This window comes from Oncorhynchus mykiss, unplaced genomic scaffold (genome assembly GCF_013265735.2).
Source record: "Oncorhynchus mykiss isolate Arlee unplaced genomic scaffold, USDA_OmykA_1.1 un_scaffold_87, whole genome shotgun sequence".
Lineage (NCBI taxonomy): Eukaryota > Metazoa > Chordata > Actinopteri > Salmoniformes > Salmonidae > Oncorhynchus > Oncorhynchus mykiss.
This window is the reverse complement of record NW_023493659.1, coordinates 729,667-745,571: the sequence shown is the minus strand read 5'-3', so window position 1 is coordinate 745,571 and position 15,905 is coordinate 729,667. Positions and strand designations below refer to the sequence as shown.

The window sequence follows — 15,905 nt, the reverse complement described above, 5'->3', positions numbered from 1 at the left end:
TAGTGACAGACAGACAGCTCTTCAGATAGACATCATAGTGACAGACAGACAGCTCTTCAGATAGACATCATAGTGACAGACAGACAGCTCTTCAGATAGACATCATAGTGACAGACAGACAGCTCTTCAGATAGACTTCTAGACGTCATAGTGACAGACCGGGACCTTTAATACCACATTTCACAAGTATTTCTATTCAGAGTTCTATCCTGTCCAGCAGAGAGAGACTAAATACTAACATAAATAAATATGAGTTAGGGTTAGGTTCAGAGTTCTATCCTGTCCAGCAGAGAGAGACTAAATACTAACATAAATAAATATGGGTAAGGGTTAGGTTCAGAGTTCTATCCTGTCCAGCAGAGAGAGACTAAATACTAACATAAATAAATATGGGTTAGGGTTAGGTTCAGAGTTCTATCCTGTCCAGCAGAGAGAGACTAAATACTAACATAAATAAATATGGGTTAGGGTTAGGTTCAGAGTTCTATCCTGTCCAGCAGAGAGAGACTAAATACTAACATAAATAAATATGGGTTAGGGTTAGGTTCAGAGTTCTATCCTGTCCAGCAGAGAGAGACTAAATACTAACATAAATAAATATGGGTAAGGGTTAGGTTCAGAGTTCTATCCTGTCCAGCAGAGAGAGACTAAATACTAACATAAATAAATATGCTCTATGACTCTAACCCTCCTCCATGAGAGCTGCAAGGTGTGCAGGGTTTTGTTCCAGCCCTTGAACACTTGGTTCTACGCATCAGCTACTCCTCAGGCTGTTTATATTGAATACTGAGAGAGTATAACAGACGCTCTGATTGGCTAATCTACAGCTGCTTCTATAACAGACGCTCTGATTGGCTAATCTACAGCTGCTTCTATAACAGACACTGATTGGCTAATCTACAGCTGCTTCTATAACAGATGCTTTTATTGGCTACGTCACATTATGACTCTTTGGTGTGCTGGGCTCTGATAGGCTATAGGGAGGGTGCATTACCAAGAGCTGTGTGTGTGTGTTGTGTGTCTGTGTGTGTGTGTCAGACGGGGTTTTCCTCCGAGAGGTCGGAGTCCATCTGGATAACCTCGGGGGCGGGGCCTATCGGGACTTCCACGGCCTCAGGGTGATTCCCATTGGCCAGCGCGGCGTTGGTGGGCGGCGGCTTCTCGGGGCAGTTCTGCACAGTGATGATGCGATTGAAGGCTTTGAGTCGTCTCCATAGCAACCAGTACACTTTACACTGGACATACATGAACACCAGTCCGCCTGACATGCCTATCGCCACGATGACCAGCTTCATCCAGAACGGCCACTCCAACACACCTAGAGAGAGAGAGAGAGAGGTGTAGAGGTAGAGAGGGAGAGCGAGAGAGGTAGAGAGAGAGGTGTAGAGATAGAGAGAGAGAGGTGTAGAGGTAGAGAGAGCGAGAGAGGTAGAGAGAGAGAGGGGTGTAGAGGTAGAGAGAGAGGTAGAGAGAGAGGTGTAGAGGTAGAGAGAGAGAGAGAGAGAGAGAGAGAGAGAGAGAGAGGTGTAAAGGTAGAGAGAGAGCGAGAGAGACAGACACACAGACATATAGATACACAGGTTAGTTATGTCTACCCAGGGGGAAACAGAGAGATTGTGTGTGTCTGTGTTTGATACCAGAGGCCTCCTTACCCTCAGCAGTGTAGTACTTCATCACTGATATTCTCCACATGTCGTCTGAAAACACAGTAATGTTACTATATTCTCCTCTCATCTGAAAACACAGTAATGTTACTATATTCTCCTGAAAACACAGTAATGTTACTATATTCAGATCTGAAAACACAGTAATGTTACTATATTCTCCTGAAAACACAGTAATGTTACTATATTCTCATCTGAAAACACAGTAATGTTACTATATTCTCATCTCATCTGAAAACACAGTAATGTTACTATATTCTCCTGAAAACACAGTAATGTTACTATATTCTCATCTGAAAACACAGTAATGTTACTATATTCTCCTGAAAACACAGTAATGTTACTATATTCTCATCTGAAAACACAGTAATGTTACTATATTCTCCTGTCATCTGAAAACACAGTAATGTTACTATATTCTCCTGAAAACACAGTAATGTTACTATATTCTCCTGAAAACACAGTAATGTTACTATATTCTCCTGAAAACACAGTAATGTTACTATATTCTCCTCTCATCTGAAAACACAGTAATGTTACTATATTCTCCTCTCATCTGAAAACACAGTAATGTTACTATATTCTCCTGAAAACACAGTAATGTTACTATATTCTCCTCTGAAAACACAGTAATGTTACTATATTCTCCTGAAAACACAGTAATGTTACTATATTCTCCTGAAAACACAGTAATGTTACTATATTCTCCTCTCATCTGAAAACACAGTAATGTTACTATATTCTCCTGAAAACACAGTAATGTTACTATATTCTCCTGAAAACACAGTAATGTTACTATATTCTCCTCTGAAAACACAGTAATGTTACTATATTCTCCTGAAAACACAGTAATGTTACTATATTCTCCTCTGAAAACACAGTAATGTTACTATATTCTCCTGAAAACACAGTAATGTTACTATATTCTCCACATGTCGTCTGAAAACACAGTAATGTTACTATATTCTCCTCTCATCTGAAAACACAGTAATGTTACTATATTCTCCTGAAAACACAGTAATGTTACTATATTCTCCTCTGAAAACACAGTAATGTTACTATATTCTCCTGAAAACACAGTAATGTTACTATATTCTCCACATGTCGTCTGAAAACACAGTAATGTTACTATATTCTCCTCTCATCTGAAAACACAGTAATGTTACTATATTCTCCTCTGAAAACACAGTAATGTTACTATATTCTCATCTGAAAACACAGTAATGTTACTATATTCTCATCTGAAAACACAGTAATGTTACTATATTCTCATCTCATCTGAAAACACAGTAATGTTACTATATTCTCGTCTGAAAACACAGTAATGTTACTATATTCTCCTGAAAACACAGTAATGTTACTATATTCTCATCTCATCTGAAAACACAGTAATGTTACTATATTCTCCTGAAAACACAGTAATGTTACTATATTCTCCTCTCATCTGAAAACACAGTAATGTTACTATATTCTCGTCTGAAAACACAGTAATGTTACTATATTCTCCTGAAAACACAGTAATGTTACTATATTCTCCTCTCATCTGAAAACACAGTAATGTTACTATATTCTCCTGAAAACACAGTAATGTTACTATATTCTCATCTGAAAACACAGTAATGTTACTATATTCTCCTGAAAACACAGTAATGTTACTATATTCTCATCTGAAAACACAGTAATGTTACTATATTCTCATCTGAAAACACAGTAATGTTACTATATTCTCCTGAAAACACAGTAATGTTACTATATTCTCCTCTGAAAACACAGTAATGTTACTATATTCTCCTCTCATCTGAAAACACAGTAATGTTACTATATTCTCCTGAAAACACAGTAATGTTACTATATTCTCATCTGAAAACACAGTAATGTTACTATATTCTCCTGAAAACACAGTAATGTTACTATATTCTCATCTGAAAACACAGTAATGTTACTATATTCTCATCTGAAAACACAGTAATGTTACTATATTCTCCTGAAAACACAGTAATGTTACTATATTCTCATCTGAAAACACAGTAATGTTACTATATTCTCCACATGTCGTCTGAAAACACAGTAATGTTACTATATTCTCCTGAAAACACAGTAATGTTACTATATTCTCATCTGAAAACACAGTAATGTTACTATATTCTCATCTGAAAACACAGTAATGTTACTATATTCTCCTCTCATCTGAAAACACAGTAATGTTACTATATTCTCCTGAAAACACAGTAATGTTACTATATTCTCCTGAAAACACAGTAATGTTACTATATTCTCCTGAAAACACAGTAATGTTACTATATTCTCCTGAAAACACAGTAATGTTACTATATTCTCCTGAAAACACAGTAATGTTACTATATTCTCATCTGAAAACACAGTAATGTAAGAAGTTGGGTTAAGGTTGTAAGACGTTGGGTTGAATAGAGGTTAGGGTTGTGATTGTACAGAGGTTAGGTCAGGGTTGTATAGAGGTTGGGTTAGGGTTGTGGTTGTACAGAGGTTAGGTCAGGGTTGTATAGAGGTTGGGTTAGGGTTGTTGTTGTACAGAGGTTAGGTCAGGGTTGTATAGAGGTTGTGTTAGGGTTGTGGTTGTACAGAGGTTAGGTCAGGGTTGTATAGAGGTTGGGTTAGGGTTGTGGTTGTACAGAGGTTAGGTCAGGGTTGTATAGAGGTTGGGTTAGGGTTGTGGTTGTACAGAGGTTAGGTCAGGGTTGTATAGAGGTTGGGTTAAGGTTGTGGTTGTACAGAGGTTAGGTCAGGGTTGTATAGAGGTTGGATTAGGGTTGTGGTTGTACAGAGGTTTGGTCAGGGTTGTATAGAGGTTGGATTAGGGTTGTGGTTGTACAGAGGTTTGGTCAGGGTTGTATAGAGGTTGGGTTAGGGTTGTGGTTGTACAGAGGTTAGGTCAGGGTTGTATAGAGGTTGGGTTAGGGTTGTGGTTGTACAGAGGTTAGGTCAGGGTTGTATAGAGGTTGGGTTAGGGTTGTGGTTGTACAGAGGTTAGGTCAGGGTTGTATAGAGGTTGGGTTAAGGTTGTGGTTGTACAGAGGTTAGGTCAGGGTTGTATAGAGGTTGGATTAGGGTTGTGGTTGTACAGAGGTTTGGTCAGGGTTGTATAGAGGTTGGATTAGGGTTGTGGTTGTACAGAGGTTTGGTCAGGGTTGTATAGAGGTTGGGTTAGGGTTGTGATTGTACAGAGGTTAGGTCAGGGTTGTATAGAGGTTAGGTCAGGGTTGTATAGAGGTTGGGTCAGGGTTGTGGTTGTACAGAGGTTAGGGTTGTGGTTGTACAGAGGTTAGGTCAGGGTTGTATAGAGGTTGGGTTAGGGTTGTGGTTGGACAGAGGTTAGGTCAGGGTTGTATAGAGGTTAGGTCAGGGTTGTATAGAGGTTGGGTTAAGGTTGTGATTGTACAGAGGTTAGGTTAGGGTTGTAATAGAGGTTGGGTTAGGGTTGTGATTGTACAGAGGTTAGGTCAGGGTTGTATAGAGGTTGGGTTAGGGTTGTGGTTGTACAGAGGTTAGGTCAGGGTTGTATAGAGGTTGGGTTAGGGTTGTGGTTGTACAGAGGTTAGGTCAGGGTTGTATAGAGGTTAGGTCAGGGTTGTGGTTCTACAGAGGTTAGGGTTGTATAGAGGTTGGGTTAAGGTCAGGGTGGAGGTGCTGACCGGTGTTGCGTCCCAGGTTGATCTCGTGGAGGGTTCTGTTGACGAGGACGTATACGGACCAGAGAACACAACCAATGGCCACCAGGTGGAACATCAGGGAGCATAAGATCTTCCTCCTCTCATTGGTCGACATCTGGAGCTTCTCCCACTGAGGGAGAGAAAAGGTGAGAAAGAGTGTGTCATAGACAGGTATCTATGTATCTGAACCATCATGGTGTCTCTGACAGCATGGGCAGCTCCACTGAGTCCCCTCGTGGTGTCTGTGACAGCATGGGCAGCTCCACTGAGTCCCATCATGGTGTCTGACAGCATGGGCAGCTCCACTGAGTCCCCTCATGGTGTCTGACAGCATGGGCAGCTCCACTGAGTCCCATCATGGTGTCTGACAGCATGGGCAGCTCCACTGAGTCCCCTCATGGTGTCTGACAGCATGGGCATCTCCACTGAGTCCCATCATGGTGTCTGTGTAGAGGTCAGATGTGTTGAGGTGTGTGTAGAGGTGAGATGTGTTGAGTTGTGTGTAGAGGTTAGATGTGTTGAGGTCAGATGTGTAGAGGTGTGTGTTGAGGTCAGATGTGTTGAGGTCAGATGTGTTGAGGTGTGTGTAGAGGTTAGATGTGTAGAGATGTGTGTAGAGTTCAGATGTGTTGAGTTGTGTGTGTAGAGGTCAGATGTGTGTAGAGGTTAGATGTGTAGAGGTCAGATGTGTTGAGGGGTGTGTAGAGGTCAGATGTGTTGAGATGTGTGTAGAGGTTAGATGTGTTGAGGTCAGATGTGTGTAGAGGTTAGATGTGTGTAGAGGTTAGATGTGTAGAGATGTGTGTAGAGGACAGATGTGTAGAGATGTGTGTAGAGGTTAGATGTGTTGAGGTCAGATGTGTTGAGGGTTGTGTAGAGGTTAGATGTGTTGAGGTCAGATGTGTTGAGGGGTGTGTAGAGGTTAGATGTGTAGAGATGTGTGTAGAGGTTAGATGTGTAGAGGTCAGATGTGTTGAGGGGTGTGTAGAGGTTAGATGTGTAGAGATGTGTGTAGAGGTTAGATGTGTTGAGGTCAGATGTATAGAGGTCAGATGTGTTGAGTTGTGTGTGTAGAGGTCAGATGTGTGTAGAGGTTAGATGTGTAGAGATGTGTGTAGAGGTTAGATGTGTTGAGGTCAGATGTGTTGAGGGGTGTATAGAGGTCAGATGTATAGAGGTCAGATGTGTAGAGGTCAGATGTGTTGAGGTGTATAGAGGTTAGATGTGTTGAGGTCAGATGTGTTGAGGGGTGTGTAGAGGTCAGATGTATAGAGGTCAGATGTGTAGAGGTCAGATGTGTTGAGGGGTGTGTAGAGGTCAGATGTGTTGAGGGGTGTGTAGAGGTCAGATGTATAGAGGTCAGATGTGTAGAGGTCAGATGTGTTGAGGTGTATAGAGGTTAGATGTGTTGAGGTCAGATGTGTTGAGGTGTATATACAGGTCAGGTGTGTTGAGGTCTCTGTACCTTACGTAGAGGTTTAAGGTGAGTCTCCATGATGAAGTTGTATTGGCACAGCTCACAGCAGTGTGTGTCTGATGACTTGATCCACTGGTTGAGACAGTCCTGGTGAACAAACCTCATGCTGCCTGTACAGCGGCACGGGGTTATCAACACACACTCCTCATCTCCTTCACAGTGGCAGATCCTACACACACACACACACACACACACACACACACACACACACACACACACACACACACACACACACACACACACACACACACACACACACACACAAACACACACAGAGATGAACACACACACACACACACACACACACACACACACACACACACAGAAACACACACACACACACACACACAGAAACAGAGATGAACACACACACGTGAACACACACACACACAGAGATGAACACACACACACATGAATACACACACAGAGATGAACACACACACACACACACACACACAAACACACACAGAGGTGAACATACACACACACACACACACACACACAGATGAACACACACACGTGAACACACACACACACAGATGAACACACACACACAGAGACACACACACACAGAGACACACACACACACACACAGATGAACAAACACACCTACCTGCAGACCTCTGGCTCGTCATCGGAGCAGCCTTCGGGGGCGTTGCAGCCCCCATATCTCCGTGGCGACGGCGCGGACATGTCTCCACCCACTGACCCGGTCTCCTGGTAATTCTTAGTGATCTGTCCCTCCCCCTCTCCATCCTCAGCCAATGATGAGCTACCGCCGGGGCTACGGAACTTAGACCCCGCCCCCTCCCTGCGCTGGGAGCTCCGCCCGCTCTCCTCCCCTCCTCCTCCTGGTCGACGGTTCTTCACTCCGGAACCGTTCTCCAGTGGTACCTCTTTCTCTTGGTTCTCCTTCCCCTCATCAGACCCTACAGACTGCAGCTCCATCCCCTCTCCCCCTCCCCTCTCCCTGCTACTCCCACTGCGGCGTCGTCCCCTCTTGGCTTTCTCCCTGCTCCAGCTTCTGGCCTCCCGCCCCGCCTCCCCGTCAGATGACGAATCAGATTCAGGAGGGGCAGCGCTACGGTGGCGGGGATGTTCCCCTCTCCTCTCCCTCCTCCTCTCCCCTCTCCTCTCCCTCCTCCTCTCCCCCCTCTCTCCGATGCGGTCAGAGCTGCGGTCACTGCGGTCGTCACTGTGTTGGACCGGGTCATCTTGTGCGGTCGCTGGGGCATCGGGGGCGGAGCAGGAGTCTCTCTTCCTGTTTGGTTTCTTCTTCTTCTTCCTGGTTTGGCCCTGCTGGGAGGAGCCTAACGCGGTCTGGGAGGAGCCTAATGCTGCGCCGCTCAGCTTCATCACTGCTGTGTCACAACCTTCCTCTACACGACCCAGCGGCACCGGCCTATACACACACACACACACACACAAAGAGAGACACAGGGAGACACACAAACACACACAGAGAGACACAGGGAGACACAGGGCGACACATACAAAGAGAGACACAGGGAGACACACACACAAAGAGAGACACAGGGAGACACACACACAAAGAGAGACACAGGGAGACACACACACACTCGGGAAACAGACAGCGAGATGGAGAGATGAAAAGACAGCATGAGGGAAACTGTATCCCTGGGTAACAGTATCCCTGGGTAACTGTATCCCTGGGTAACACTATCCCTGGGTAACACTATCCCTGGGTAACAGTATCACTGGGTAACACTATCACTGGGTAACACTATCACTGGGTAACACTATCACTGGGTAACACTATCCCTGGGTAACACTATCCCTGGGTAACACTATCCCTGGGTAACAGTATCCCTGGGTAACAGTATCCCTAGGTAACACTATCCCTGGGTAACAGTATCCCCGGGTAACAGTATCCCTGGGTAACAGTTTCCCTGGGTAACACTATACCCGGGTAACAGTATCCCTGGGTAACACTATCCCTGGGTAACAGTATCCCTGGGTAACACTATCCCTGGGTAACACTATACCCGGGTAACAGTATCCCTGGGTAACAGTATCCCTGGGTAACAGTATCCCTGGGTAACACTATACCTGGGTAACAGTATCCCTGGGTAACAGTATCCCTGGGTAACAGTATCCCTGGCTAACACTATACCTGGGTAACACTATACCTGGGTAACACTATCCCTAAGTAACACTATCCCTGGGTAACACGACCAGACCAGGCTGTTAGCTACCTGATGGGCCAGCTAGAGGAATCAACCAGATCAGGCTGTTAGCTACCTGATGGGCCAGCTAGAGGAATCAACCAGACCAGGCTGTCAGCTACCTGATGGGCCAGCTAGAGGAATCAACCAGACCAGGCTGTCAGCTACCTGATGGGCCAGCTAGAGGAATCAACCAGACCAGGCTGTCAGCTACCTGATGGGCCAGCTAGAGGAATCAATCAGACCAGGCTGTCAGCTTCCTGATGGGCCAGCTAGAGGAATCAACCAGACCAGGCTGTTAGCTACCTGATGGGTCAGCTAGAGGAATCAACCAGACCAGGCTGTTAGCTACCTGATGGGCCAGCTAGAGGAATCAACCAGACCAGGCTGTTAGCTACCTGATGGGCCAGCTAGAGGAATCAACCAGATCAGGCTGTCAGCTACCTGATGGGCCAGCTAGAGGAATCAACCAGACCAGGCTGTTAGCTACCTGATGGGTCAGCTAGAGGAATCAACCAGACCAGGCTGTTAGCTACCTGATGGGCCAGCTAGAGGAATCAACCAGATCAGGCTGTCAGCTACCTGATGGGCCAGCTAGAGGAATCAACCAGACCAGGCTGTCAGCTACCTGATGGGCCAGCTAGAGGAATCAACCAGATCAGGCTGTTTATAAACTTTTTGCGTCATAATAATATAAGAATTTCTGGGGTCGTAATCAATGCAGAATGGGGGCAGAAACTGTCTACATTTGTGGACAAGATACTGAGGGACTCGATACTGCTAAACCTTTAGTCATAGAGAGGGCCCACAGAACTGCACCTGCAGCCCAGAGCAGGCCCGGGGCGAAGGACACACAGAGGCCCATAGATCCGCACCTGCAGCCCAGAGCAGGCCCGGGGCGAAACACACAGAGGCCCATAGATCCGCACCTGCAGCCCGAAGCGAAGGACACACAGAGGCCCACAGAACCGCACTTGCAGCCCGGAGCGAAGGACACACAGAGGCCCATAGAACCACACCTGCAGCCCAGAGCAGGCCCGGGGCGAAGAACACACAGAGGCCCATTGAACCGCACATGCAGCCCGGAGCAGGCCCGGGCGAAGGACACACAGAGGCCCATAGAACCGCACCTGCAGCCCGGAGCAGGCCCGGGCGAAGGACACACAGAGGCCCATAGAACCGCACCTGCAGCCCAGAGCGAAGGACACACAGAGGCCCATAGAACCGCACCTGCAGCCCAGAGCGAAGGACACACAGAGGCCCATAGAACCGCACCTGCAGCCCGGAGCAGGCCCGGGCGAAGGACACACAGAGGCCCATAGAACCGCACCTGCAGCCCAGAGCAGGCCTGGAGCGAAGGACACACAGAGGCCCATAGAACCGCACCTGCAGCCCCGAGCAGGCCTGGAGTGAAACACACAGAGACCTATAGAACCGCACCTGCAGCCCCGAGCAGGCCTGGAGTGAAGGACACACAGAGGCCTATAGAACCGCACCTGCAGCCCCGAGCGAAGGACACACAGAGGCCTATAGAACCGCACCTGCAGCCCCGAGCAGGCCTGGAGTGAAACACACAGAGGCCTATAGAACTGCACCTGCAGCCCCGAGCGAAGGACACACAGAGGCCCATAGAACCGCACCTGCAGCCCAGATCGAAGGACACACAGAGGCCCATAGAACCGCACCTGCAGCCCGGAGCAGGCCCGGGCGAAGGACACACAGAGGCCCATAGAACCGCACCTGCAGCCCAGAGCAGGCCTGGAGTGAAGGACACACAGAGGCCCATAGAACCGCACCTGCAGCCCCGAGCAGGTCTGGAGTGAAGGACACTCAGAGGCCTATAGAACCGCACCTGCAGCCCGGAGCGAAGGACACACAGAGGCCCACAGAACCGCACTTGCAGCCCGGAGCGAAGGACACACAGAGGCCCATAGAACCGCACCTGCAGCCCAGAGCGAAGGACACACAGAGGCCCATAGAACTGCACCTGCAGCCCAGAGCAGGCCTGGAGCGAAGGACACACAGAGGCCCATAGAACCGCACCTGCAGCCCCGAGCAGGTCTGGAGTGAAGGACACTCAGAGGCCTATAGAACCGCACCTGCAGCCCGGAGCGAAGGACACACAGAGGCCCACAGAACCGCACTTGCAGCCCGGAGCGAAGGACACACAGAGGCCCATAGAACTGCACCTGCAGCCCGGAGCAGGCCCGGGCGAAGGACACACAGAGGCCCATAGAACCGCACCTGCAGCCCCGAGCAGGCCTGGAGTGAAGGACACACAGAGGCCCATAGAACCGCACCTGCAGCCCTGAGCGAAGGACACACAGAGGCCCATAGAACCGCACCTGCAGCCCGGAGCAGGCCCGGGTGAAGGACACACAGAGGCCCATAGAACCGCACCTGCAGCCCCGAGCGAAGGACACACAGAGGCCTATAGAACCGCACCTGCAGCCCCGAGCAGGCCTGGAGTGAAACACACAGAGGCCTATAGAACCGCACCTGCAGCCCCGAGCAGCCCAGAGCGAAGGACACACAGAGACCCAGCGCCATCATCGCACACCTTCTCAAAGAAACAGGATATAATGCAGCTGTCGAGAACCAAGGGAGAGCTGTTCTACAAAGACCAACGCATATCTATCTTCAATGACTATTCTGCAGAGCTATTAGCGGAAGAGAAAAGATTACGACGGGATCAGGAGAGAACTGGCAGCCCAAAAACATCACAGACTCTCTGATGTTCCCTGCGAAGCTGCGCGTCACCCATGAGAGTAAGACCCACATCTTAGATTCTGGACCTGATGCCGAGTCCTTCCTGCGCTCCATTGGGATTACACCACCTTCCAGATCCGAGGACAGGGTCCGGAAAAATATGCCGACTATGTGGCAAATTGTTGTGCCCAGAAGGAGTGAGAGACAGGACCCAAGGCCTAAGAAGTAGCCTCAATCCACCGCGGAACACTGGCCAGTCCACATTGACTACTGAAGCGACCCCTTCTTCTCCATAAGGACTGGAAACTTCCTGGATTTCTGCTCATCATTGGGATCTTATTGTGGGACTAAATCATGAACCTTTGCCCTACAGTTTGTTGGGATGAGAAGGTGCAGATATCAGAGGAGAGCTGGGGAAACATATGGAAAACACTACATAAAGACACTACATGGACCCAAACAAGGGAGTTTCAATTCAAAGTACTACATCGTTTTTTTAGGAGCCCTGATAAACTGAAATGTGTAACAAAATGCTGGACAAATGAACATGCACCTTCAAAAGATATGCGGTTAGGTCTATGTGGGGAACTGACGTGGAGAGGATTACATCAATCTTGCAACATAGACAACACCTATAGGTGTGAAGGTGTCTGGTCAGAGTTCCTGACATATCGTACGGGTCTTATCCTGTCATTTATGGGCTTTTTGTTTGTTTCTGTTGTTTTCGTGTGGCTTAATCTAAATTGTATACTTATTCAGACTCTTTAAATATTTGCTCCATACAGCCAAAATGTTCCCTTAACATGTGACTGTAACCACGCTCCAAAATGTTCCCTTAACATGTGACTGTAACCACGCTCCTTAGTAAAGACAGAGAAGATATGTTGTGTATGTATGGTACGTGTTCTTTATGGGCTCTTTAATAAACCTTTTGGGGAAACGTGTCGTTCAGTACAAACCGTTCCGCAACTTAGCAAACGTTCAAGCCAACTGAAGGCACCGCTGGGTAACAGTCTCACCTGCAGATGTCCTGAGAGGAGGGAGTTGTCCTGGAAACACTGCCAGGAGCCAATCCTGTTGTAGAACTGCTGGCCTGCAACAACCAATCACAGCACATGTCTTCACCTCTAACCAATCAGCAGTGACTGCTGTCGACCAATCAAACAACAACTAATCAATACCTTCAAGACGTTGCTGGATCGATTACCTGACCGACCTGGACCTTTAGTACTCTGGAGGGAGAGAGAGAGAGACGGGGTTAATGTCAGACTGTGTATCTAGTATGTTCTGTACAGAAATGTCTGTATTCAGAGGCACATCTTTTACAGTCAGGAGAAATTCTATGGAGTCATTCTATGAAGTCTCACTCCTCTACTCACAATAACATTTGTACAAAAAATTGTAATTAGACTCTTTAATTTTCACATTAGCAGAGGAGCAGTATACCCTGTTGCAAACAGTTTGACCTTTTTCAAAATAAATTATAAAATAGTTTGACAACCCTGTTTGTAAGCTTTTAAGTTGGATGTGTCATGATATGGTGGGGTTTGCAAAACGGGTCAACTTTCAGCACCTCCATGTCCTAAATGGATGGAAGGTTTGGTTGAAATCAAAAGGAATGCTGTCAAAAAGGAATTTAATTCAAATAGATTTACCCTCAGGACAGAGAGCCAACACACACTACTGGGTATAGATAGGATGTTATAGAATAACCCTCCCCTCAGGACAGAGAGCCAACACACACTACTGGGTATAGATAGGAATATATAGAATAACCCTCCCTCCCCTCAGGACAGAGAGCCAACACACACTACTGGGTATAGATAGGATGTTATATAATAACCCTCCCCTCAGGACAGAGAGCCAACACACACTACTGGGTATAGATAGGAATATATAGAATAACTCTACCCTCAGGACTGAGAGCCAACACACACTACTGGGTATAGATAGGATGTTATAGAATAACCCTCCCCTCAGGACAGAGAGCCAACACACACTACTGGGTATAGATAGGAATATATAGAATAACCCTCCCTCCCCTCAGGACAGAGAGCCAACACACACTACTGGGTATAGATAGGAATATATAGAATAACCCTCCCTCCCCTCAGGACAGAGAGCCAACACACACTACTGGGTATAGATAGGAATATATAGAATAACCCTCCCCTCAGGACAGAGAGCCAACACACACTACTGGGTATAGATAGGAATATATAGAATAACCCTCCCCTCAGGACTGAGAGCCAACACACACTACTGGGTATAGATAGGAATATATAGAATAACCCTCCCCTCAGGACAGAGAGCCAACACACACTACTGGGTATAGATAGGATGTTATAGAATAACCCTCCCCTCAGGACAGAGAGCCAACACACACTACTGGGTATAGATAGGATGTTATAGAATAACCCTCCCCTCAGGACAGAGAGCCAACACACACTACTGGGTATAGATAGGATGTTATAGAATAACCCTCCTCTCAGGACAGAGAGCCAACACACACTACTGGGTATAGATAGGAATATATAGAATAACTCTCCCTCCCCTCAGGACAGAGAGCCAACACACACTACTGGGTATAGATAGGAATATATAGAATAACTCTCCCTCCCCTCAGGACAGAGAGCCAACACACACTACTGGGTATAGATAGGATGTTATAGAATAACCCTCCCTCCCCTCAGGACAGAGAGCCAACACACACTACTGGGTATAGAGAGGATGTTATAGAATAACCCTCCCTCCCCTCAGGACAGAGAGCCAACACACACTACTGGGTATAGATAGGAATATATAGAATAACTCTCCCTCCCCTCAGGACAGAGAGCCAACACACACTACTGGGTATAGATAGGATGTTATAGAATAACCCTCCCTCCCCTCAGGACAGAGAGCCAACACACACTACTGGGTATAGATAGGAATATATAGAATAACTCTCCCTCCCCTCAGGACAGAGAGCCAACACACACTACTGGGTATAGATAGGATGTTATAGAATAACCCTCCCCTCAGGACAGAGAGCCAACACACACTACTGGGTATAGATAGGATGTTATAGAATAACCCTCCCCTCAGGACTGAGAGCCAACACACACTACTGGGTATAGATAGGATGTTATAGAATAACCCTCCCCTCAGGACTGAGAGCCAACACACACTACTGGGTATAGATAGGAATATATAGAATAACCCTCCCCTCAGGACTGAGAGCCAACACACACTACTGGGTATAGATAGGAATATATAGAATAACCCTCCCCTCAGGACTGAGAGCCAACACACACTACTGGGTATAGATAGGAAGTTATACAATAACCCTCCCCTCAGGACTGAGAGCCAACACACACTACTGGGTATAGATAGGAATATATAGAATAACTCTCCCTCCCCTTCTTCTTCCCTTCCCTTCCATCTCCTCACACACAGCAGAAAGGACCCACAGTTCATTCAGAGAGCTCCACAGAGTCTGTGTTCAGGTTAGGGTCAGGGCTAGGGGGTCAGATGTTATAGGTCAGGGGCTTACCTCGGTCTTGTCTTTGGAGCGAGGGGTGCTCCGGCCGTTATTGGCCATCTCCCGAGCGGGGACCACGGAGATCTGCTGCACCGGCATCCTCACTGCGTTCCCAGATCTCTCCTCTCTCTGAACTCACTCCGTGTGTGTGTACAGCGGTAATCCACTCTGTGTTCCACAGGTCCGGAACTCGGAGAACAGAATAGCGGAATGGGATCAGGTCACCGTGGAAATGGACAGAAGGCTCTGGACGGCAGGGTGTCAGATCGTCATGCCAACTCAGAAGTCAACAACACCCCTCCACCCCCAGAGAGACGGAGAGAGGGAGGGAGAGAGAGATAATAGATTAATCTGAAACAGCTGTGATGGTAACTGGGGAGGAACAGGTGAGTGTCTGGCTGAGGGGGAGGAGACTCAGGGTGCTGGGTCAATCAGCATATGGCCCATCAGGCTTAACGCTCAAATTAGCCTGACTACTGATAATCAGCTTACACACACTGGTTACCTAGCCCTTAAAACAAGCCCAGTCCTTCCAGTTTGATGCTAGGTCTAGTCCAAAACGATCTCACCCAAACCAGCAGCGTAGACAGACATTTGTTGGCGGGTGGGCCCTAACCCTAACCAGCAAATGACAATCAGATGATCTAGAATGACAATCCG

The 15,905-nt window shown here is 47.2% G+C and overlaps 1 protein-coding gene across 1 annotated transcript; it reads right to left on the bottom strand.

The window, feature by feature from the left end:
• Positions 1 to 21: 21 nt before the first annotated feature.
• LOC118947016 (translation initiation factor IF-2-like) lies at positions 22 to 15,568 on the bottom strand. The gene is made up of 8 exons (XM_036972030.1): positions 15,258 to 15,568; positions 12,904 to 12,954; positions 12,742 to 12,815; positions 7,441 to 8,229; positions 6,816 to 6,996; positions 5,333 to 5,480; positions 1,653 to 1,697; positions 22 to 1,318 (listed from the first exon to the last, which is right to left on the bottom strand). Exons 1-8 carry the CDS (start codon positions 15,342 to 15,344, stop codon positions 1,035 to 1,037), a joined length of 1,659 nt encoding a protein of 552 aa, XP_036827925.1. The 5' UTR covers positions 15,345 to 15,568; the 3' UTR covers positions 22 to 1,034.
• Positions 15,569 to 15,905: the final 337 nt, after the last annotated feature.

What these genes read in the sequence shown, in the direction of transcription:
- LOC118947016 (XM_036972030.1), bottom strand. Translation starts at nt 15,344, where the DNA reads ATGCCGGTGCAGCAGATCTCCGTGGTCCCCGCTCGGGAGATGGCCAAT. An exon ending in TCCTCTCAGGACATCTGCAG is followed by an intron (nt 8,230 to 12,741) that starts GTGAGACTGTTA and finishes GTGTGTGTATAG; the next exon opens with GCCGGTGCCGCTGGGTCGTG. An exon ending in GACGAGCCAGAGGTCTGCAG is followed by an intron (nt 6,997 to 7,440) that starts GTAGGTGTGTTT and finishes GTGTGTGTGTAG; the next exon opens with GATCTGCCACTGTGAAGGAG.